General features: G+C 44.4%; 1 protein-coding gene across 1 annotated transcript in view; it reads right to left on the bottom strand.

Moving 5' to 3' along the window:
* EGFR (epidermal growth factor receptor) overlaps positions 1-24,940 on the bottom strand; it is a 206,393-nt gene that overhangs the window by 54,230 nt on the left and 127,223 nt on the right. The window contains exons 2-12 of the mRNA XM_065932875.1: positions 19,504-19,655; positions 18,477-18,660; positions 15,304-15,438; positions 11,305-11,373; positions 10,363-10,481; positions 8,749-8,890; positions 7,425-7,541; positions 3,655-3,781; positions 3,487-3,560; positions 3,192-3,282; positions 786-985 (exon numbers count right to left, since the gene is read on the bottom strand). Of these exons, the coding sequence (XP_065788947.1) occupies positions 786-985; positions 3,192-3,282; positions 3,487-3,560; positions 3,655-3,781; positions 7,425-7,541; positions 8,749-8,890; positions 10,363-10,481; positions 11,305-11,373; positions 15,304-15,438; positions 18,477-18,660; positions 19,504-19,655 (1,410 nt within the window). The remainder of the gene's footprint in view (positions 1-785; positions 986-3,191; positions 3,283-3,486; positions 3,561-3,654; positions 3,782-7,424; positions 7,542-8,748; positions 8,891-10,362; positions 10,482-11,304; positions 11,374-15,303; positions 15,439-18,476; positions 18,661-19,503; positions 19,656-24,940) is intronic.

The raw sequence follows: 24,940 nt of genomic DNA, 5'->3' as shown, positions 1-24,940 counted from the left end.
GAACAGTGGCCACAAACATACGCCAGGGCCCCTGGGAGAAGCAGTGGCACAAGGGCTTCCAGAGGCCCGCCACAAAGTCCCCTTTGCCCTGCTGGGTGCCAAGCATATCTAGATGGAGCTCGTCAGAGCTGCAGGAGCAGAAAGTGTGAGGGTCCTTGTCATGCGTGTGTGGGGCACAGAACCAGGGAGACACCCAGAACTTCACCAATTCTTTTAATTGCACTATGGTGTGAGAATCATTATTGCCTCCATTTCATCGATGAGGAAGATAAAGCCCAAAGATTTACATAACTGATGAATGTCTCAAAGCTAGGAAGGGCTCAAGCCGGGATATGAACTTGGCTCTGCTGCTGCGGGTGGCCAGTATCACAGCACAGGTGCGGGCACCACTTCAAAAGCTGACTATGGCTGTGGACTCAGATCTGGAAATGCCAGTGTAAAATGTTCAGCCCGTTCCTGTGTGTGTGTGTGAATGTGTTTAGTCATTGGGGATGGAATGAGTAGGAAGGAACACACAGCTAAAATGCCATAATCAACACTAAATTTTGTTCTGTAAATTACCAATAACTGATGGCCTAGACTTCAAGGCAGATTTATCTATGAGATGAGAATTATCTAGAAAAAAATCTGATGAACGTCACAACAGAATACACACATTTCCCTTAATTTGCTTCTTAGTAACGTAAAGAATAATTTAAATGTTTGGGAGTAGCCTTTCAATATTTTAAATCAAAATAAATGACCTGTTAGAATCATCTCCACAATCAACCAAAGATATTACTCACTGCACTCTTGTTGACTCCTGTTTTTTGAAATTTTGGCATTCTGAGTTGAGGTCCCCAAAAGTTTTTTCCAGCGTATCGTATCCGCATAGCACAAGTTTTGATTTCCTGAAATTATCACATCACCATCACTTATCTCCTTGAGGGAGCGTAATCCCAAGGATGTTATACTCAGGCCGACGACCGCAAGAGAAAACTGGCCACTAAGTTGAAGAGAAAAAAAATAATATTGTGAAAAATTGTGACAGCATAGTGTCAACAAAAACGTTTTTCTGTGCCACTTTAGATTTACCACTGCCTTGCAGTTTGTAGTCATGTGAGTCATGTTATGGAAGGTCTGTACTGCAACTTTGGAAAACTGCAAGTGTTTTTAAAGTTCCTCCAGGGAAAAGTTAGTTCCTTGTTCCTTTAATATCTCTAACTCCAGTGGCAGACTAGGGGTTGAATAATTTATTAATGTCATTATTTTATTTACTGCATTTTAACTTTGCTTGGCAATTGAGAATATGTTAGCCTTTCAAATATCCAAATATACTTCAAAAATCATAGATTCAACTTTCCATCCATCCACCTACCCATCCATCCATCTATTCATCCATTTATTGAACAAATATCTGAGGTAATATGTGACTAATTTTATTCTAACTCTAGGTTAAGTGGGTGCTTCTTGCTGTCAAAAAGCCCTTTGTCTACTGATGATACAATCATTGTTAATGCAGAACCATGAGGGTGGTGATGAGGGGACCACAGAGGCAAAGGGCAGGGGCACCTAAACAAGTCTGAGCAAGGGTCTCTGGAAGAGGTGATGCCTGAGCATCAGGACCTCCAGAGCAGGAACTATGATATTTTCTTCACTACCCAACCGTGTGCTAGGCTCCTACGAGGTGATCAGGATGTGTTCATCACATGGCCAGATGGACGGTATTCCGACTGAAGGGAAGGAAGCCTTCCACCCAGAGGAGCACGTGACAGGCACTGAGAATCAATCACGTGCTGCTGCTGGAGCAGAAATGTAGGACAGGGGTCTGCGAGGGGAGAAAGAGGCCGGAGCCTGGACCACTTTGGGCACCGCGTGGAGGAGGCTCTTGTTTGCAGTGACGGGAAGCCACAGGAAGGAGGTGTGCGTTGTGAGGAAGCTCACTAAACACCAAGGCGGGAAACAGACCAGCTGAGACAGCACTGGATAGAGAGGCTGATGATGAAGGCACGAGATGACAAAATGTAACTCCTCTTCCTCCTTGTTTCTCTTTCTCTGCCCACTCTTTCCTCCATGTGTCCCTCCACAGTCTGTGTGACTTCTGTGGGTGCACAGTCTGCACCCCTGCTTTTAGGAATCCCTTCCTCTAGCCATATGCTCAGGGGAGCCACGCCAGTGGGGACAAAGCTGAGGTCCTTCCTGCAGGGAGGTCTGGCAGGGGTCACACTTCCCCAGGAGGAACTGCGTATCATTGGACTGTTCAGCAAATGTTATAAATTTTAAAAAAAAAGTCAGCTTTATGTTTTAAACCCTAAAACTAAGCTGAGAGGTACATGCTAGTCACCCAAGAAGACTGACCGAAGTCTCTCATCTCTATATGAACTTTGGTCAAAAGAAGTATTCCTGAGAACTCAGGGCACAGGGCTTTTCTGGCAAGTGATATTAGCTGCATGTTTAGCATCAGAGATGCAAAGCTGGAATGGCTTTTGGAAAGGGATGCTTATTTTACACGCACTGTATTCCAATTTTCTTTAATACTGCACAACATTATGTAGCCCTCTCAGGTGTCAACTATGGGGAACAGTTCTCAAAACCAGATGTTTTCCAAGGCAGGTTTGAACAAGAGAGTCCCAAACTTTGCCTCACCACAAAATTCATTATTACCCTTATTATGTTAAAGATGCTTGTGTGTGTGTATGCGTGCGTGCGTACGTATGTGTGTGTGCATGCATGTGTGTGTGTGTGTGCTGGAGCTGGAAAAGGGGAAATCTTGAAAGACATGCTCAGTGCCTCTCAGGTCCCCTGAAATGAGGCGCTGATGAGGACTGGTGGCCTTAGTGCTATTCTTGCCAAAAGTACAAAACCTCAACCAGATCAGGAGAAAACACTGGCCATCCTACAAATGCCTGACCAGTACTTTTCAAAAGCCATGAAAGGCAAGGAAGACAGAGGAACTATCTGGACAGCAGGGGACTAAGGAGACATGACTGTCCCTTGCAGTGTGGGCTGACCAGAACAGAAAAAGTGTTCGTGGAAAGCTGGTGAGATCCGAGAAAGTCTGCAGTTCAGTTACAGCCATGCTGATGATGCAGGGTGTCACCATCAGGGGAAAAAGGTGAGGGTGTGTGGGGACTCTCTGAGGTGTATCTGACTTCAGTAGCTTTTACTTCAAAAGAAAAGGCTCTACAAGTCTTTGGCTGGGGTCCACTTACTGCTGCTTCGTTCTGCCACGTATGATTTCCAGGTTCTCAAAAGCATCGAGGTCAGTCCTGTTTTCGGGCCAGGCCTGAATCAGCAAAAACCCTATAAAGCAGAAGGAAAGTTCAGACACATACCACTTAGAAATGTCTATTTTGTATGAGACATTATTTGGAGAAGGAAATGGCAACCCATTCCAGTATTCTTGCCTGGAAAATCCCATGGACGGAGGACCCTGGCAGGCTACAGTCCATGGGGTCACAAAGAGTCGGATACAACTGAGCAACTAACGCACTTAATGGTACACACCTGTAATTTCTTTGACAGTTTTGAGAATGTCCAGCTCTTTCGGGTCCAGAGGAGCAGTATGTGTGAAGGAGTCACTGAAACAAGTAACAGAGCTGTCAGTAACAACCTGCCATGAACAGAGCAGAGCCTGTTTTTCTGCGGTATACCAGTAACTTGATCTTTACTTACCCCTTAAATGCTACTGGCAGGATATGAAGATCTCCACTGATGGATGTGCAGTTCCTGTAGTGTTTAATGTTTGTAGCATTTATGGAAAGTGTGCCTTTAAACTCACCGATTCCTATTCCGTTACAAACTGCAAAGAGAGGTGTTTATTCCATTCACAAGTGTTCAATCAGTAACAGCTGTGGTTCCTCAGGCTCCCTGCTTCCTCAGGGAGCAGGAAGAGAAGTGCAGCCGCAGGAGCCGTCGCTGCCATGCTATCATTCACCCACGCAGCAAACACTGCAGGCTCACCAGGGACCAGGGGCCAGAGCAGGGTGTGGGGCTGCAGTGCAGGAGACGCCATGCCTGTCCTCACTGAACTTGCCTTCTCCTCCTCAATCTTCCCCACCTGGGCCACAGTCTAGCTGCCCCTGAGGCCTCCAGCTCCCTCTACACGACAGCTGCCCCCTGGGCTGTTGGTACTGCACGGGGATCACGCGTGTGCCCCCACTAAACCCTCAATGCCTTCCCTTGCTCTCATCTGGGCTGCAGCTTAGTTTTCTAATGGAAAGAAACAGTATGCATAAGTTTTTTAACTAAAAGAGCAAGATGCATCCATGGAAGAAAACCTTGAAAACACGGAACAAAGAAGAACAAAATGACTAGAAATGCTATTGTGTAACTTTGATATTTGAGAAAATTTCCTTCCAGTTATCCTCCATGGTTATGTCACACCACATATGTAGTTGTTTTTTGTTTTGTTTTGTTTTCACTTAGTATGCTGCAAACATTGTCCTATCACTAAAACATCGTCCTATCAGTAAAACCAATCACAAGCATGGCATCACTGATGCGATGGACATGAGATTGAGTAGGCTCTGGAGTTGGTGATGGAGTGGGAGGCCTGGTGAGCTGTAGTCTATGGGGTCCCAGAGAGCTGGACAAGACTGAGCGACTGAACTGAAATCATAAAGAATACTATAATAAGTCTTATCAGATAAACTGCTTTTCTTCCACAGGGCCTACTTAAGCCACATGCTTTGATCTCTGTCCTACTGTGACATCAGTCTCAGATGCCTTTTCCTGCACTCTGAGCTCATTTATTAATTTATATCCACTCTCTAATTTCTATCTTAAATGTCATCTCCCTCCGAAGCCCATTTATCTGTTGTGGCTCTACTTCTAGAATCCACAGTGCAATTTTTGGTATCTCTCTTTCAGACTTCATCTTACTTTGAAGAATAATCATGGAAGATCTTATTGTTCAGGGTGAGGTCCCCTCCCCTTCTCCAGGCCTCACCAGGGACATGGTTGTCCTGTTTCTCCTTTTTCTCCATTCTGTCTGGAGTCCTCACTGCTTGGGCTGCCACCTGGCCATGGGGCCCATCCCACCAGCCCCATGGAACCCCAGGCTTGTCCCGGAATGCATATACCTCGCTGTGGGTCTGGGAACGGGGTGGCGAGGCTTGCTTAGGATTCCAAGGCTCTGACTGACAACAGAGTGAGGGGGCTTTAGCAAAACAAGCCCTGAGGCAGATGCCTGCTGGTGGGAACTTGCCTTTTAATTACAGGTTTGGAAGAGAATTCTACATGTTTGAGAGAATATTCATTCTCTCTCCGCTTAGGCCTGATGGTGATGGTGGGGTTACCTTAATTCCTAAATGTGGAGACAGACTGTAATTCACCTCTAGATCTAGCAGATCTGGAGGAGTTGCGGACCATCAACACACATGTTCCCACCTTTGTTTCCCAACATCGCCCTACACAAAGGGATCTCAGGTGGCCACTACTCCAGGATTTGAACTGCGGGTGGGTAGAAAATAGAGCATAATGATTATAGGTGAGTCAAAATGTTCTCTGAGCACAAAATTAACAGACCAAAATCAGAAATAATCTCTGCTTTTATTGATCCATTTGAGGATGCTGATCATAACCCTCTCTTCTGTGGCTGAACTCTCTTCCTTCCTCTCCAGGCACCACTTCATGTCTTATTTTCTTCTGCGTGTTTCCTTTCCCTGAAGGTTTCCTGGAGCCAAAGGATATTCATTTCTCAGGGCACTGACCCGCCTGCCACACTGGGAGCTCATGGGTCCGACCTCAGACTGAAGCCCTGTGAGCTGCCCCAGCTTGTCTCTGCCAATCCTGGGTACTGGTCCCTTGGCAAGGCATTTAGATCCTCTGTGACACAGTGCCTCATCTGTAAGGGGGATCATAATGGCACAGACCTCCTAACGGGGCTGAGGGACTGGATGACGTGGAGCGTGGAGGCTCAGTCTGCCTCTGAAAGAATGCATGGGGCAGTGGTCCGTGTCAGCTGAAACCACAGACACTTCTTAGGATGGTGGCATCTGAAGCAGATGTTCAAGTAAGCTGCATTGAAGCTTTTTTTTTAATAGCAGTAAAATAGTGGAAACAATCTAAATGACCATATAGGTCATGGTAGAGGGACTGTGGACAGGGTTAGGGGCATGCCCAGCAGCTGCAAAGCAGAATAAGGAAGATTCCATGCTGTTATCTGCAGTGATCTCCAGGGGATGCTTAGAGTGTGGATGTGTCTTCGTGCAAGTGGAAGACGTGTCCTGGGCCTGCCACGCACCCAAAGGACCAGGGTGTCAGCTGGGGAGGCTCCCATGGGCCACACGGGAGATAGTCTGGACATCAGAGTGAATAATGTGAGGAGGGATTATCATAAACTGAATAAAAAAGGGTTCAGTGAACTCACATGGGTACTAAGAAAGCTATTTTAGAAACAGAATTGTCAACTAGTAAATGTAGAAGAAATGACAGAAATAGGAAGTCATTCTTACAACCACCAAGAAATCTGACTGATGCAACTTCAGGTGAATCATCAGTTCTTCCATTGAGGTGGTTTAGTCACTCAGTCATGCCCAACTCTTTGCAACCCCATGGACTATAACCCTCCAGGTTCCCCTGTCCATGGAATTCTCCAGGCAAGAATCCTGGAGTGGGTTACCATTTCCTTCGCCAAGGAATCTTTCTGACACAGGGATCGAATCCAGGTCTCATGCATTGCAGGCAGATTCTTTACCACTGAGCCAGAGAAGCCACAGAGGTAATGAGATGAGAGCTGTGTCCCACTGGTGGGTCACTCTCTACCTGCAGTGCTCCATCTGCGTCCTGCCCCATGGAAAACATGATCTGACCAGACAGGGGCGGTCGGAGCAGCTGGCCTTGACTCCTCACAACATCAGAGAAAAGAGGGCTGAGAAACGATCTTGAATTAATGAAGAGCCTGGACTTTCGATTGAAAAGCAGCTAAAAAGGATATATTGGGACAACAGAGGAGTTGAAATTAAACTGAAAACGTTAAACATGCGATAAGAGTGAAATTGTCTTTGGTTACTTAGGAGAATATGTCCTGTTTGTGCAAAAGTGTGTTGGTGAATGCAGGGTGAAGTGTTATAATACCTGTAGTCCTCACAGGACTCAGAAAACATACAGAGAGACACAAATGCAGAGTGAGAACAACATGGTGGTTACTGAAAATTGATGAATTCAAGTGCAGGGCACGTGGGTGTTCATTACACTATTTTGCAATGTTTCTGGGTGTTTGAAAAATGTCAAGATAAAAGATAAAGTGCAGGATAAGAAGAGATAAATTGGCATTGAGGACACCCCAGGGATAGAACACAGCAGAAACGAAGGGGCATGTTTCTGAGCTTGGAGACTCCCTCAAATCTGGTCTGAGGATGCTGTTGACGGTCTGGGGGCAGGGAGTCCAGCCATGACTGGAAGCAGAGAGGGCTCCGTGCCCACACCGGGCAGCGTCCCACCTTTGCCACAAGGCCCGTCACACTTTTTACACTTGCGGACACCGTCTTCTTCTACCTCCTGGCTGTCAGAGCTGCAGGCGCGGACGCATGAGCCGTGGTCTGTCACCACATAGTTACCTGCGGACAGTGAAAGGAAGGTGGTGAAAGCAGCGCCAGGTGTTCTGGGCATAATGACCCCTGATGACGGGCGACTCTCTGGTCCTGTTTACTTCAAGGGCAAGAAGGAGAGGCTGTAAACAGAGAGGAGCGGGGTTCAAGGAGTTCACGGCCTCCCTATCAGGCTGCCGCTCGCTGGTGACGATGCCTACATTCAGGACTCACAGCTGAAAGTTTAACACTTATTTTAAAAAGTCACCCAAAACAAAGACCACTATTGTCTTGGCCACCCTCATCCCCTCCGGCCTCTGCAGGCGACTGGGTACACACTCTGCCTTGGCCGTCACTCAGGGAGAAGTAACTTGTGTTAATGATCAACTTTTCAGGAACTCTGTTTCTTTTGACTTCCCCAAGTGGATCCTCGAACCACCGGACGTTTGTCTGGACGTTTACTGGATATTTGCCACTTTCTTTGTATAAATTGTCTGCTTTTGTTCTCTGAGGCTCTGAATGGTTTCCTGTGGATTTCAAATTGTCTCAAAGATTATATCTGTGTCATGGTTGTGGCAAAGTTTTATCTTGTCATTTACCTTACAATGCCTTATCTGTGGGTTTTATTTTGTTGCTGCTGTTCCAAATTTAAAAAATTTCATGTTCACAAGTCTGGTAGGGTAAATCTCATCTACATGGCTGTTCTTAAAAAAAAATTTTTTTTTTTTAGTTAATCTTCCCTCTTTAAAATCACTTCCTCTACCATGAAATCACTAATGTTGCCATTTCCCTAAATATTAGGGTCTCCTGTAAAGCACAAATAAGCAAAACCCAAGCCCCAACAATTAAACAAAGCCGATCGACAAGCAAAAAACTCTCTTCTGTGCTCCTAACGGCACAAACATGCCCGGGTTTTTAACCACTAAAGAAGGCCGGTCTTCCAACCTCTCTCTCATTTAGGCCTTATAAACACCTGCCGAGTACAAGAGCCAAACAGGGAAATGGCCCAACGGCCATGGGTTTGTGCCAATCAGACCATGGAATGTTCTGGGCACCCATGCCTGGGCTCAGGACACAAGAAGCAACTGGGGGTCAGAGCGGCAGCCAACACCTCACCTGCCCGATACTGAAGAGAATACAGGGACCCAGGGATCCCTGAGTGGGGGACATGGGAACCTCCGCAGGACACAGCGGAAACAGGCGCCTGGCAATGGAGGGGCTCACAAGGGACACTCACGGGGACACTTCTTGACACAGGTGGCGCCAAAGCTGTACTTCCCCAGCGGGTTGACCTTCATCTCGTAGGTGGTAGGGTCATAGAGCATGAGCGGCGGACACGTGTCCTTGCAGGTGGCTTCATCCCGGAACCTGCGGCAGACCTGCCATGGGAGGGGTGGTGTGACTGCTGGACTCCACGGTGAGCGGGGCCACAGCCCTCCGTGTCCAGGTGTTCGGTCAGAGCAGACGTCTAGTAAAGCACTCTCTACAGGGGCAGAAAGACTGTTCTCTATCTATAGTGAAACAGATCTCCAGCCCAGGTTGGATGCATGAGACAAGTGCTCGGGCCTGGTGCATTGGGAAGACCCAGAGGAATCGGGTGGAGAGGCAGGTGAGAGGGAGGATCGGGATGGGGAATACATGTAAATCCATGGCTGATTCATGTCAATGTATGACAAAATCCACTACAATATTGTAAAGTAATTAGCCTCCAACTAATAAAAATAAATGAAAGAAAAAAAAAGACTGTTCTCTTAAAAGCATGTTTTTTCTTAAATACACTGCTCCAGCTGTGATGGTTTATGGATTATGAGGAGGGAAAAACACATCTTTGTTAACTTTCAAAATAAGGCAGGAGTTCACACGCTAGAGTAGTAACTCTAGAGTGAAATTATTCAACTTAGCTTACATCCGATTTCCCTCCTAAACACTTGAGGATACGTTTTTGAATTTATTACCAAACACAGAGAACTTTGACTGGGGGCTGTTGTGCAGAGGGAATCAGACCACACACAGAGGGGTCCTGACCAAGAGCCTCGTATTGCCTCCCTCCAGCAGCCTGGCAGAAGTGGCTCAGACCAGTGGGATCCAAAGCCCAGGGCCCCTCCAGCCTCCAGAAATTAGTTTCCCAGGTTCCTAAAAACCATAGACTCTTCGGTGACACTAGAACTTAGTCAAGCTTTCCGCTTGACAGGGACGACAGCGAGGGCTTCAGCACCCTCATGGGGTGAGGAATCAGCAGGAAGCATCTGAGCCAAGTGGAAAGAGCAGAGGCTTTAGAGGCAAAAGATAGAAATGGAGTCCAGCTGTCCTGCCACTGAGGATCTGTGTGACCGCCTAACTTCACTAGGTGCATTTTAGGGGTCCCTGCAGCCTCAGCTCTCTAGGTTGTAATGAGAATTGAGGCAACAATAAATGGTGGTGACACTGGTGCTGGCCACAACAGACATATGAGGGACAAATAACACACAGCTAGTATTTGGCTCTGGAGAAGGCAATGGCACCCCACTCCCGTCCTCTTGCCTGGAAAATCCCATGGGTGGAGGAGCCTGGTAGGCTGCAGTCCATGGGGTCGCACAGAGTTGGACACGACTGAAGCGACTTGGCAGCAGCAGCAGCAGCATTTGGCTCATTCTATGCCCTGGTCTCGGGTGTGGATGCCACATACATTGTGCCCTTTAGACCACGGGACAGTAGGTGAGGTCACATAATTTACCCAAGGTCACCAACTAGGTGGTGAAGGCCGGTCACTGAAAGATGCTTTGTTACCTGGCGGCTGCAAACATCAGTCAGCACATTTCAGCCAAAGGGAGGCCCCTGAACTTCGGGCCACAGGGGCTGAGGTGTGTCTTACCAGGCAGTCACTCTCCCGCGGCCCCGTGCAGCCAGCGGCGCACTGGTTGTGACAGCAGTCGCTGGGGGACCTGCCACGGCAGCGCCCGGAACACTGCTGAGCACAGATGATTTTGGTCACTGAAAGGAAGCAAAGGCCATCGTGAGCTGCAGGGTCAGGAAGATGGAAGGATCACGTCCCAGGGACCCTGCAGAGCACTTGCAAACGGTGATCGAAGACTGATAACAAGGATGAACTTAGTGATTCTACACTGAAATTCCCAAACATTCATGTTCTGCTAAACTCAACTATCTTGATCTTTCTTACTGTATGTTTTCTTTTTTCTACTTGTTTCTAATCACTTAGGAGAACTGACTCAGATTAACTCTGGACTTTCAGACTTGTTAAATTAGAAACTGACAAGAATTGAATTTTGGGGTAATAGAAAGTATGTACAAATAACATAATGCCTGCCAGAAAGCAGTGCTTAAAAGGGTATAACAATCACATCACCATTTGACTTAAGGACAGATAAAGCGGACATGTCCCTAGATTTCCTGGCCATTCATGGTCTTAAGCTAGGATTCCCGCAGAAAAATCTCCTTCAAGAAGCTGTTCTTGCTTCTCTGGAGGTGGGTAGGTACCCAAAAGAGGGGCAGGAAGGGAGACGACACAAGAGGTGTTGCGATGCAAGAAACACAGACAAGCCTCTGTTTCTAGGAAAACCAAACTAGTGTTCAGAGAGAATGACTGCTGCCTGGGTGGCGGGCCTGCACTGATTCACGCCAGGCTGGAGCGTCAGCACGAGCCCATGTGGGGAGATGTGCAAGACTGCCATTCATATAATGGTTAACATCTGGCCTGAAAAATCAGCAATGCTTGGAGTCTTCAAAGGGAAAACAAATATCAACGCCATCAGCCAAGTGTAAGGGGAGAAGGGGGCCAGTGAAATTCCTGACTCACATTTCTGGCAGTTCTCCTTCCCAGCACCCCAGCAGCTTCCATTGAGACAGACCGGATCACACTTCGGGCCTAAAATATAAAAGTAATAGTTAAATTCATATCACAGGGAAAGGGAACAAGAAACTGACAGCACCTGCCCAAGCCTCTTAGCAGAGCTACAGCCCAGAAACAAGAGCTCTCAATTTCCTTATTCTCTGCTTCTTCAACTGGTTGGTTTGTAAGATGATTTAAAAAGACTCTCATGAGGAAAAAATCCAGGGGACTTAATATATGTCCCAGAGTCTCCTACAGTCAGGAGAATTCAGCCTCTGGGAGAATTTCAGTTTTATATGGAAGAGATGATTTGTCAAATGATTGTGGGACGAGGGCACCCCTTCAGTATGACCAGCAAGGTTTATAGTTGATTCCAGGTGTGAAAGGCACCAGTGCAACGCTGGTGCTTCTCAAAATCCTGAAAGATGGGAAGCTGAGCCCACATGGATGGTGTCAGTCATACATTGGGAGAAGAGACAGACAGACAGACAGAAAGAGAGAAATCTAAGAGGAAAGAGCAAAAGTAACAGGTAGGTATGTTCAGTGTGGTTATGTCTGTACAGTGATATCACATTACCTTTCCTTTTTACCCTATATGTCACCATATTTTCAAATTTCTATTATAAGCATATAAGTTTATAAAAGAAAATATTTAAAATAAAAATGTTTAATGGCATCTTTCCATAACACAGGAAATATTTACCAATTAAGAAATTCAAAGTCTGTTTATGATTAAAAACTTCTGTGACAAAAAAGAATCATAGGCATTATTTAAAATATGAGTAACAGAAAAAAGGAAAAAGAATTGAGGATCATCCAGAGGTAATCAATATAGGCATAAGTATAGCTATATATAAGAATTAATATCACATTACACATTGCACTATAACTTAATAACTGATAATACATTATGACAATTTTCCATGCCTTTAAATATCCTTCTACCTACCTAACATGAATTTTTAATGGCATGGCTGTACCACAATTTATTGAACCAATCTCTTATTTTTAGACATAAGTAGCTTTTGAAATTTATTAAACACACAGATATAAGGAATATACTTGAACAAATATATTTTTCTGCATCCCTTACAATTTTCATTCCTCTCATTTTTTCCTTAACATTCCTAGACATGATGTTCATAGGCCAGAGGCGTGCATACTTTAAAACTTCAATACATATTGCCAAAATTAACTTATATGCCCACAAGTAGACTATGCAAATTTCTGTTTCTTTGCCAATATAGGTATTGAAAAATCAAAAGGAACATATGTCTTTAGCAAAGGCAAAAACGATGCTTCTTTATTTTATTTTAACCATTTGTAATACAGTGACAAATAATATTTTACTTTATTTTTGGCTCTGTGTGTGTGTGTGTGATGGGGAGAGGGGAGCTGCTCATGTCCTTGAGCCATTTTTGGAGAGGTGGCCACATTTTTCTTAGGATTTAGAAGACTACATTACATAGTCACATAGCAAGAATATTAACCTTTTCAAGGCAATTAGATGCTGCGCAGTATTTTCCTGTCTGTCATTAATATTTTTTTTATATGGAAGTTTTCTTTTATAGTATCTAACTTTGGCTTTCCTTCAACTTGATATTATAAATATTTATTTTTATGTTTCTTTCTAGCACTTACATATATACTCAACAATTTTTATGTTTAACATGCATTTGGAATTTACAATGGTATATGAAGTGGATTATAGATTTATTTCAATTTCCTCTTGAGTAAACCTACCCATTCTAACTTCAAATTCCAAACTACATCAATAATAACATAATATTAAGTAACTTTTCTGTTCATAAAACACTTAAATCATCTTATGAGATTTTTTGGGTAAAGATGAAATGAAACAAGATCTCAGAAGTCATTTGTGACCTGAAAGCGCCAGTTGAGAGGAGCAAGATTCTGAATTTGTCCCTGGTCAGGTAACTAATGAGGAAAATACAGGTCATAGGTGAAGGGTGATTTTGTAATTTCCAATGTGACTAACCTAATATCCTTAGTTCCTTTAAAAAAACTGTTAATAGTTCTGTCACTTAGATATTTTTCCTTTAATGTTTACATTCCAGAATAATATATTAAATAATTAATTCTTTTCTTATTTGCTTACAATGTCATTTCTTTATGGACATTTGATTCAGCTAGGCTGTCTTATTTGTCTATGGCTTATTTTTATATGTCTACTCTTAAACCAACACCACCTTGGTTTATTGCTCACAGCTTTGTAATATTTGAATCTTACTATTGCATAAACCTGGTCACCATTTGTCTTTCCCGACATTGTCCTGCCAGGTCATTTCTGCAGCTATGGTGAGGAGGGCAGGTGAGCTACTTCGGGTACCTGATTTGATCTATAGCAAACCCACATGAGGCTCACAGCCTTTCCATATCAGTTTTTCTTATTGTTGTTGTTACAAATGTACACAATTTAACCTCCCCACTGTTCATCAGATTGCTGAGCAAAGGCTAACCTCCATCTCTGGAAAATGTAAAATTTCACATTGTAAAAGAAAGCTTTTGCCTTTCTTGCAAGCAAAGTAGGTCAGTTGGGTATCTGTTGGAATAATGCATTTACAAAATCAAAGGGCTCAATGCCCATGTTCACAGCAGCATTTTGTCCATAACTGTCAAAAGGTGGAAGCAACTCAAGCAATTCAAGTGCTCATTGACAGATGAATGTATAAACAAATGAAATATTATTCAGCCATATTAAGGAAGGAAATTCTGACACATGGTCTAATTTGGATGGCTCTTGAACACACTGTGCTCAGTGAAAGAAGTCAGTCACAAAAGTACAAATTTGCCAAATTTGTCACAAAAGGACAAATAGTGTGATTTCACTCATATAAGGCACCTAAAGTTGTCTAATTCATAGGGTGAAAGTAAGATGATGGATACAAGGGCTGGGGGTGGAGAGTTAGTGGTCAGCAGGGACAGTTTTAGTTTGGCAAGAGGAAAATACATGATTGGTGGTGATGGCTGCACAACGATGTGAATGTAGTTAATGCTACTGAACTGTACACTTAAACATGGTTAAGATGGTAAATTTTATCTTAAACATATTTCATTATAATTAATCAAATCAAAGGAAAAAAAGCAAAAATCAAAGCAGCTTTAGTTGATTTTTAAGATCCATATCAGCTTCAAATTCTAAGACCAAAAACACCAAAAAGAAAAAAAAATAGGCACCCATGCATCCACTGCACAGTTGTAGGAAAACAGAAGCCGGAAATGGTGATGGTTTCTTATTTTAAAAGCCTGAAAGGTGAAGGAGATCAGAAAGGGAGCAGGCTACTTGGAAACTGGGGTCCTCAAAGCTTCCCACGAGGTATGTCAAGGGTGCTAACGGGGAGCCTTGGCCTGCACCGTGGTCCTGGCTAACTGCTCCCTTGCATGGGCTGCTTTTTTGATGAACAGTGGGGACTGGGTCATGGGCACTAGTTAAATATGGACAAGCTTACCCCCATGTGCTCCTTAGTTCTGTGGGCACTCCATCCATGTGCGAGTGCCCAGGACCTATGAGCAGGAGGGCAGAGATGAGCCCCTAAGCTTCCACAGAGCCTGGTGCTGCTTTGAGCCTCAGCAGAAAATCAGAAGCTACAAAAGCCTGATTAGTCTCCTCAAACAGGATGAGAGAAGCCCCCTGCCAGGGTTGGCACGATGGGCTTTTCTCAAAGCCACATGAGAGCTCAGTTGCCCTGGTGAGGGTGGGGGTGTGTGTGTGTGTGACCTGTCAGCAAGTGAGCTGTCACCATGAAAGACAGACCTATTCCTCTGTCTTAAATAGGTGCTCTTCTAGTGAGCATATAATCTGTTTACTACTTATTTTCGCTGTAGATTCATGTAACTTAACAGGAACTCTGCCTTCTCTGGCTCCCACCCCAACTCCACAGCTCCGCCCTGCCTTATGAGCTGCAATCCCAGGGTGGGGTGGGGGGAGCACTGAGGAACACTTACAGTTGCTCAGCTGGTTCTGAAAGTCCCCTGTCATGTTGCTTAGAAATTCAGGGTTGACGATGTCCCGCCACTGGATGGTCTCCACGTTGCAGAGGACAGGGTTGTTGCTGAATCGCACGGCACCTTGCAGAATTTCTGCATGAGAAAGGAACCCCCATGAGCAAACTTGTCATCTCTTCTAAACTCTTGTGAAGTATGCATCTGCTTCTTCACATTTTGCCTTCTGTTCAGAGATGGCAGCATGCAAACGAGACTCCCTGGAACTGCAGTGGGGAAGTGGAAAGTGAGCTGATGGATTCCTCTATAGAGGAGTTGGGATTCCTCTGCGTTGGGTCTTTGAACAATGAATGACCAGAATCTAGAAATCTGGGGCCATGGGAAGATAACGCTTTAGTCATGTAGCATGAATGACAGGTATACAGTAAGTCGGTGGTCCCCAGGGAGGCTGACTGGTCCCAGCTGGACCGGAGTGACTGTGTGATGACAATGTGAAAGGGCAGATGGGACGGGAAGGGTGGGTGGAAGGGAAGATGCTCTGAGGAGCTTGGGGAAGCGGGCAAAGTGGAGCAGGAAGGATCTGTATGTGTGATGAAGAGACTAGATGGCCAAAGGAAGGCAAAGACATAAAGCTGTTCAACTGCTCAAAGGAAGAGCTGGAACGACATGAAACACCAGGGGCGATAAGAAAACTTGAGCAGGAGCAGAGGGCAAGTATTCCCCCATGACCCTTATGCAAACATTTTACTGAATGACTCCTGTGCACATAACATGGCAGCGAGTGCTGTGAGGTATGCGGAGATGAGTGATTCCTGCTGGCTCCTCTCTAAGAAGTGACAAGCATGTGAGGGGCAACGCACAGTCAATAACTTCTTGTTTGCAGAGGCCCATGACCCATGACAAGGCTGGCACTGTGCCAGCTGGTTTACACGCATGCATGCTTAGTCACTCAGTCGTATCTGACTCTGCAACCCCATGACTTGTAGACTGTTAGGTTCCTCTGTGCATGGAATTCTCCAGGCAAGAATACTGGAGTGGGTTGCCATTTCCTCCTCCAGGGGATCTTCCTGACCCAGGAATCGAACCTGTGTCTGTTGAACCTCTTTACCACTGTACCACCTAGTAGTCAGACATATGCATGGCCTGAGCTATTCCTCACATGGTCCTCTGACCGTAACTCAATTCTAGATAGGTAAGTAATGCCAAGTATCCCAGAGTGGGAGAGGACACAGAAAAGGAAGAGTTCTTCTGGGGAAGCTCTCTTTGATTGTTGGAAAGAATGGCATTTCTGGGAAGAGAACACGTGGAGGAACCCAGATGGAAGTGGGCTCTGCAGGCTCCAGGCGGACAGACAGCCCCAGCAGAAGCCGTGAGGGCCAGGTAAGCAGATCCTTCAGCAGATGGCGGGGAGGGTCTGCAGAGTCACAGAAGGCAGGCTGGGGGTCGGAAAGGGCCGCATCTTGGAGTTTTGGGTGTGAAATCAGAGATGACAGCTGGACAACCAAGTGAAAAGCTTCACTCAGGAGGGAGCCAGAGGCAAGGGATAAACTCATGAGAGGCCAGAGCTGGAGACACAAGAGAGCTGGGGCTGCAGGAGCCTCAGAAAGACAGACCAGGAGCAGGAAGAACAAGGGGACAGCAGCAGGATGAGCAGAGGCCCGTGTTAGTTATCAACTGTTGTTGTTTAGTCACTAAGTCATACCTGACACTTTTGAGACCGCATGGACTGTAGCCTGTCAGGCTCCTCTGTCCATGGGATTCTCCAGGCAAGAATACTGGAGTGGGTTGCCATTTCCTTCTCCAATGACAGCATGTAATTCATGTCGAACAATCCAAATTAGAGGATTATTTAATAAAATTAAATAATCTGAATTGATACAACCCCAATACTCACAACTGAAATAATACCAAGCACAGAAACAGCTCCCTGGGGCTTTATCTGCAGTAATTCACTTAATCTCCTCAACAACCCTGGGAAGTCTGTTACCACTGTCCCCCCCATTTTTGAAGTCACAGAGAAAACCCACTCCCAGGCGGCTGGCTGGTGAGCCATGGAGTGACAGAGCTGGGGCTGGAAACCGACAGTCTGCCCCCACCTGCCTCTGCCTGGCACCTCGGGACAGCGACTTGGTGGCGTCCAGGTGGGCGGAGGGCGAGGACAGCCCAGCCCAGTGCCAGCACTGCACCCAGCAGGCGCGGGAGGCTGAGGGGAGCCCTGAGGCCATTCCATAAACGCTGAGCCCAGGAGCTGACCCGGACGCAGGCTCCAAGGTGCTCGGAGAGGCAGCCCGCCCTGCACCTCAGCTTGGGGTCAGGCCCCCTACCGCGAACTCCTCTGCTGTGGGCCCTCTGCTCTCATCCCCCTTTAGGGTTGGCCCCACTGCCCATCAGAGCCGCAAGCCATTGGGGAAGGTTAGGGCTCTGCAGCACGGTCTGGGCGGCCAACACTGGCCATTTCCTCACTCCTGTGGGAATTCAAGAGGGTTACTTTGACGTTTTCTTTTGTTTGTTTTGGTAAAATGGCAGAGCATACCACTTGCTCTGAAAGAAGGTTAGGGGCATTAAATTAAGTTACCAATTTAACATGGCTGGCACTGTACCTGCCACAATCATTAGCTTCAAACTTTAAAAATCAACTTGCCATTTTTCCTTTATCTTCCAGCATTTCCTCTCACAGGACCCTCATAAGTGCCCTCCTCACAAGGATTCAAACTTCACCTGTAATACCTTTATTCCCTATCCTTACAAACTTAGAAATGGCTTTCTGTATAGTAGCGTTACTGTGGAAAATGTCTCAGACAGCAGTCGGGTTTTTATTCTTGGTCCCTTATACATGAGGTCCAGGCAGTAAGACTGGAGGACTACCTGAGCATTCCAGTTCCGTCATCCGGTCACACTCTCGTTTTTCCAGAACCTTTACCATGTATTACTAACTCTCTGGAGACCTTTCAATGAACAAGGCAGAACCTGTACTTGGCTTAACTCTTCCCTTCCCGCCCCATCAACTACTGTCTTCTTAGAACTTCCACTCACTGTATCTTGCGTATGGCTGGCACACAGTACATCTGTGTTTCATGAATAAACGTCTTCCCTGAGTGGAATTCAGAAAAGCACCCAGTCTGCTGAGTACCGTTCAAGTCACTCTTCATATCATAGCCTCCCGTTCCTGCTCTCACCCTGTAAGTTTCTCAAGGGCAGCTCCCTCAGTCCGGTTTTGTTTGTTCCATAGTTGGATAAGACCGCTAAGGCATGGGTGCTTTCATAAAGCACATTTCCTCGGATGATCTGCAGGTTTTCCAGCGGAATCTTCTCCACTGTGTTGAGGGCAATGAGTACATAGCCAGCAACCTCCTGGATGGTCTAAGGAAACAAAACATGAACATATTATTTCTGTTTGGAGGAACTCATGAATGCAAGATCTAAAGTGGGTCCAGAGAGCCCAGGACACCTAGCTGAGCAGGAGTGGTTGACAAATCATGTAGATGATTAACACTGGACCCCATGGGAGGTAACAAGATTTATAGTGGTTCCTGCATTTTTGCCTCTTGAGCTTGACAACAGTAACAATGGACCATGTGCATTACTGAGGAATGCTGTGACTTTCATTTTGCCTGGTGTTTAACAGACTCAGCAGAAAACGGAAATGTTTTATTAATTTATTTTGTATTTGTCTTGCAGGCTTTTCATCAAAAACAAACAAACCCAGAAGAAAACCAACCAAATCCTAAGTTTAACTACACCAAACTCAGAAGCTTTTAAGGCTGGCTCCTATTGGCTCACTGGAGCCTACTGCAAAACATATGGGAGTTTTGTGAACTAGTTTTTAAACTCTTGGTAGCCAGAAATCAACCGTAGTGGTTGATTATACCAAGAAAATAGGCAAGGGCTACAAAGCAGGTCTTCTTTTTTTTCAAACACAGCCAGTATACCAGGATACCATGGCTGCAGTGCTGATTAAAAGATTAGTGTCCACAATGATAGCAGAATGCCAGGCTAGTCTGCTTCTCTTTGCTTCTTTTATAGCTACAACTTGACACTATCTGGTAAAGTGACCTTTTCATAAAACTTGCATGCATAATTTCCTTATGGTTTGTAATTGCCATAGCAAAAGTAAATACAATGTCAATTAAATTCTGCCAAGGCCTTATTTACTTATATTTACTTCTACTGTATTTGGGTAAGGATCAAATTCATTGAACTAACCTTGAGAAAAGAAAGGTTGTAACTACTCTGCATGTAGGTAATTTCCAAATTCCCAAGGACCACCTCACAGTTGTTGAACATCCTCTGGAGGCTCAGAAAGTGGTCTTCAAAAGTGCCCAACAGGGTGAGCTTGTTACTTGTCCCTTGGCAAACTGGAAACAAGGGAAAAAAGGAATCACATGAAATAAAGTAAAGTAGAAAAACTAAAATAAGACAACCTTCACAATCTTCCACTAACTGCATGCTTCAGTGACTTAGGATAGTAATTCTGATTGAAGGCCACTCAGGACAAACATGATAAACAATGTTTAAAAGTTTATGTAAGATGCAGTTCAAACTAAGGACTAGTTCATCTTTATAATGCAACTGTTTGAAAATATTAAAAATTCAAGGAGAAACAGATGAAAACCCCTGGAAATCTTTGAGACAAAACAGTCTATAAGAGTTTTAGTAAAATGCACAAAAAAAAAAAAGACAATAATTGTATATTTACAATGTTAATAAATATATAATGAACTTTTACTTTGCAAAAAGATAACATGTCACATTATTACTCGTTGAAAGACTAGTTACAAACATAGTTTCCTACCACAACTTTGTATAACCTAAAATCAATAACAAGAGTGTAAAATTAAAACCATTGACTGGAGACAAAAAATATTCTAAACTGATGCATTGAAGAATAAAATCAAATATTATATAAAATTTAGAAAGTAATAGGAAAACACACTTGGTTACTAAGAAACCAGCATGTCTTTGTGTCTGCCACACTCTAAGGAGCCCGCCACCCAGGTGGAAGTGCAAGGGTTTGGCATCAATTGCTGGGATGTGGCCTCGGCACATTTAACGCCCTGATGTTTTCAGCTGTCAAACTTAATATAAGAAAACATTTTAAATTGGGGGATGAAGTCAGACTATGAAAATACATTTGGTAGTCTATATTTAAAAGCAAAGGAGAGGATTATAATAAAGCCATGTTTATAAATTAGCTCTTTGAACAACATGAATAGACAAGCATAAGAAAACAAAGAGGTTTGGGACTTTTGAAGCAGGGAGCTGGTAAGCGACTGTACTTTGAGCCAAAACTATCATAAGTGAGGAAATATGGCCTCTGGCTTTGGAGGTTTGATTCAGACCTGACCAGGTAGGGCTGCAATCTGCAACCAGGTGGTTGAGCACAAAACCAACAGCAGAGTCAATAGGTGGGGACTTCCTGGGGAACTCTTCCCAAACCTGCATTTCTATTTGATAGGTTCTGTGCTCCCTCCCCACGGTAGTGTTCTGCAGCGCATCATTTGACTGTCTGCTCTTGCATTTTGGTGCCAAGGCACTGAGCACATGTTCAGACAGCGCATAATGAACATGAAGCGTTTACACCACCATTAAATATGAAGCAACCCTTACTTCCTCTGACTTTGTGGGGATTTCCCTCTTCTCCCCGTCTGTGGTCTCATTCAAATGTGGTGGTAGAGAGAACGCTCACAGGGGAACTGCAGTGGCCCCCTGCACTGGCTCCAGGGCACAGCGGTTCCATCACTCTTTCCACCATAACACAGGACGGACCCAGCATCTCTGGCTGCCTTCACTTAGGAGTGTGGGCTGCTCTGACTGCAACCTCAGGTTGGAACCGCTGTACACAGTTGGCTGCAGTGCATGCAGAAGAGGCCAGACTGATTTCCCAATTCTGAGGTTCTTAAAGATGCCAGCATCAATGGAAGTGCAGGATTTTGACAACAACAGGTGACCTTTCTGGCACACCTTGAAACAAAAGTTACCATCCAACTAACTGATGGACTCTGGTCCCTAAATTTCAGCCTAACTGGTCAGCTCTGGTCTAGGCAGCCCCAAGTACTGGTCATGCCCTTCAGGCCAGCCAGGTGACCAGTGATGAGTAGAACTGATGGACTATGGTCCCTACATTTCAGCCTAACTGGTCAGCTCTGGTCTAGGCAGCCCCAAGTACTGGTCATGCCCTTCAGGCCAGCCAGGTGGCCAGTGATGAGTAGAACTGAGTGTTGGAGCATGTTTCTGAAGGGTTTCTTCTGTACACAAAAGGGTGAAAGCAATCACAAATGTTTTCATTTTAAATGCTCAAAGATATCCGTTTGTAAATTTCTCTTGGCTGAACTATTTTTATTTTTAAATTATGTGAAAATGACTTTCGTCAGTTAAAAAGGAAAACATGTCAGGTAAGTTTACTCTGTTAAAGAAGAAAATAATTGCAAAAGGACTACACTTGTGTTTTTATTTATTCTTTCAAAAAGTGCTAAATGAGCACTGAAAGGATTTATTGGATGAATACCTACCATGACCCTTTGCTATTTATAATTACTATAAATTACTTTTATATTTAAAAAAAGATCTTATATTTGGAAGACAATAGCAACATTACACATTATTGATATGAATGTTAATTTGTAAAACATTTTGGAAACAACTGGACAAACTGTGCATACAAATAAATATGCTTAAAGTCTATGTCATGATGATTCTACTTTGGAAAACCTATACTAAGGAAACAGACCTAAATTTTCATGCAGAATGTTGATATATTTTTTAATAATGGCAAAAATTTGCCCAACTGCCCAACATGTTTATTCTTAAGAAAAAGCATCCAACACACTATTGGACTGAGGTGAAGGCAAATCCATCTTGAGTCCTACTCCTGGGCTAATGACTAAAGTATCAACAGAAAACATGACAGGCTGCTTATTCTGAGGCTTCTCTGCCACACACAGAAAGGGAGACAGCAGGTCTGGGGTGAGGATGCAAATGGCCTGGCCTGGGTTTCTTGACTGAACACGGTATATTTGGTATACATACCAAATATCTCATGTTATGTAATATAGGATATTTAAATGTGAGACCATTAAATCAGTAATATTGAAAAATAAAAATCACTAACTAGCGAGGCAGACTTAAGGCAAACTGAGAGAGGAAGAGCTCTGCGCTCAGCCAGGAGAAAGCTTCTGGTCAGCACTTGCTCTGTACGCAGACGGAAGGACTTCCCGGAGCTCCGCAGCACATTTTTCTCAAATACAGACTTGGTAAAATCCACTCTGGCTTCCCAGAGCTGTTCTGAGAAGTGAATGAGCACAAAAGCTTCAGGTTTCTTTCGTTACAGTTAACTAACTGTGACAGCTGCCTTGACATAGGTGTGCCTGGACAGAGCTGGGGACTTCTGTCTCCTTGTCCTGTAACACCGTGTGAACTGGCCGCATTTGGTTGGCTTACTCAAATACTGGGCATTAAATAGAGTTGCTCTGTCAGAAGAATATTTATCCAATGAGAAGAAGAAAGAAAAAATAATGTATTGTACTTTAAGAATTTCATTGAAATATGCATTAAGGATTAGGTTTTTAAGCAATTTTTATTCAGAGAGAAATTCAATATTACCTTAGGCTAAGCCTTTGAAAACCAGACAATTAAAAGTGTTTGTGTCAAGCTCCATACAACAACATGCTAGAGATTTGCTTTCCCTTCCGCAAATCTGATGACAAATTCTACTGAAACAAGAAGGGGGCCTTCAAAGCACTGAGCTCTTCATCTTCACAATTTATTATGATGATTCATAAATGGACAAAAACCTAAAAGAATTGTACTGTGAACATCCTTAAAGTAGCATTTTATTATGTTCACTTTAACACATACATCCATCTAATTTCTTCTATGCATTGTAAAGTAAGGCAGAGAGAGCAGTACCCTTCATCCTGACATGCCACTGGTTACAGTTCAAGATTACTGGCAGTGGTTGTTGAGGTAACATCACAAACTGTGAGATAATCACTAATAAGTGTAGCACTGATGAGTTTCAACAAACGCATGCAGCTGTGTAACCTATACTCCTGTCATGCCCAGAACATCATGGTCACCCCCAGACACCACAAACTGCAGATGTGCTTCCAGTTACGGCAGTTCTGCCTGTCTGGGGACATCTCACGGAATCACACGGCACCCTAGGTACCAGGGTTCATGTGGTGTCCAGAGTCAGGCTGTTCTCGTTCTGAAGAACCAACCCCACCCCCCAATCTATCTGAATTGAAAATAAAACAGCCTGCCTCCTTTAAGTCCTGAGACAGGCCTGATTTGACCGGGAGAGCCTATGGCTTTCCTGTGTCATTGTGGCAGTGCACCTCTCTCTTTGCCCACAAGCCCGGGCAAATCCGTAAGGCTAAGACATAACACTAAAACAGGTCTCTCCACATTTTCCCCAATCCGCTTAGATACTTTTGGAATTGCCTAATTGTTTTAATTTGCTTTCTCTATGCTTTAATGGCAGCCAAGGTCACCGGGCACTTGCAAAGCTCTCCCCGTGGCCTCCAGAACTGTCTGTTTTTATTAGTGCCTCATTTGCCACAGAGCACCTCATTTTGAAGCAGCAATAACATGACACTGCTCTGGGTTGGAACCATCGGGGTTTCCCAGGGCAGCAGAACAGAGGATGGGCCCCTGCCCGCGCCCCCCGCCCCCCACCTCTCCCGGGCTCTCTCCCCCGCCCTCTGGCACAGTCAAGCCTCCCAGTTTCTTGCAGCCACCAGGTTCCTGCCCCCTTCAGGGCTCTTCCATCCACTTGGAACACTCTTCCCTTTCTCCCCAGGTCTTTGCATTTTTGTGTCCCTTTTGTCACTGAGATTCTACCTCAGTGGACATGACATCCCTTCAGAAAAGCCTGTTCTGGGACCAGGTCAACTTAAGTCCCCACCATTGAATTCTATCACATTTTTCTGATTTCTTTTCTTCTTAGCATTCATCACTACTTAAAATTATTTGTTTATTATGCAAATACAAAGAGTGGGGAGAGGTGGAATACACATGTATCTCCTTGGACTCACTGCTGGGATGGGAATACACATGTTGTGTTTACATTTTAGATGTGAAAGCAATGGGCCGATAGTGTCATGTGACCAGAGTCTTGGCTGACTTGACACGGATCTCTCAACCTTTCCTGCTTCTGTGTCTGGTGGTAGAGAAGGAGGCAGGATGTCTCAGAAGCGTGTCAGTCCTCACAGCTTTCTGGTTGTTACTGTAAAATCATTCTAGGCTAGCTAACATATTAGATTAAGCTTTAAAAACCAAAGGAAGATTTTGCCCACTTTCATCCTGAAAAGGTTTAAGGAAATCTCAAGATAGTTACATAACGGATTTAAAAGTAAATAAGGAAAAGATACTCAGAGAGTTTGCTAGAGGTTTCATAGTATCAGGATTAATCATTTCTTTTGCCTTAGTCAAATTGTGTTATGGTGGCAATTTCAAAATGTGTATGTTTATACATCTGAACTGTTAAAAAATGCACAGAAATGTTACTGGAAGAAAAAGTTGTTAACAACAGTCTTTAATGAATTCTGGGTTTGGGTGTTTTTCTTATTTTCTCCTTAGAGTTTCTGCATTTTTCAAATTTTCTACAGTGACCATATATTACTTTATAACAAAATATTAC

Source organism: Muntiacus reevesi, chromosome 4 (assembly GCF_963930625.1).
Source record: "Muntiacus reevesi chromosome 4, mMunRee1.1, whole genome shotgun sequence".
Classification (NCBI taxonomy): Eukaryota; Metazoa; Chordata; class Mammalia; order Artiodactyla; family Cervidae; genus Muntiacus; species Muntiacus reevesi.
Note: the sequence above shows the minus strand (reverse complement) of the source record. Positions and strands in the feature narration are given on the sequence as shown.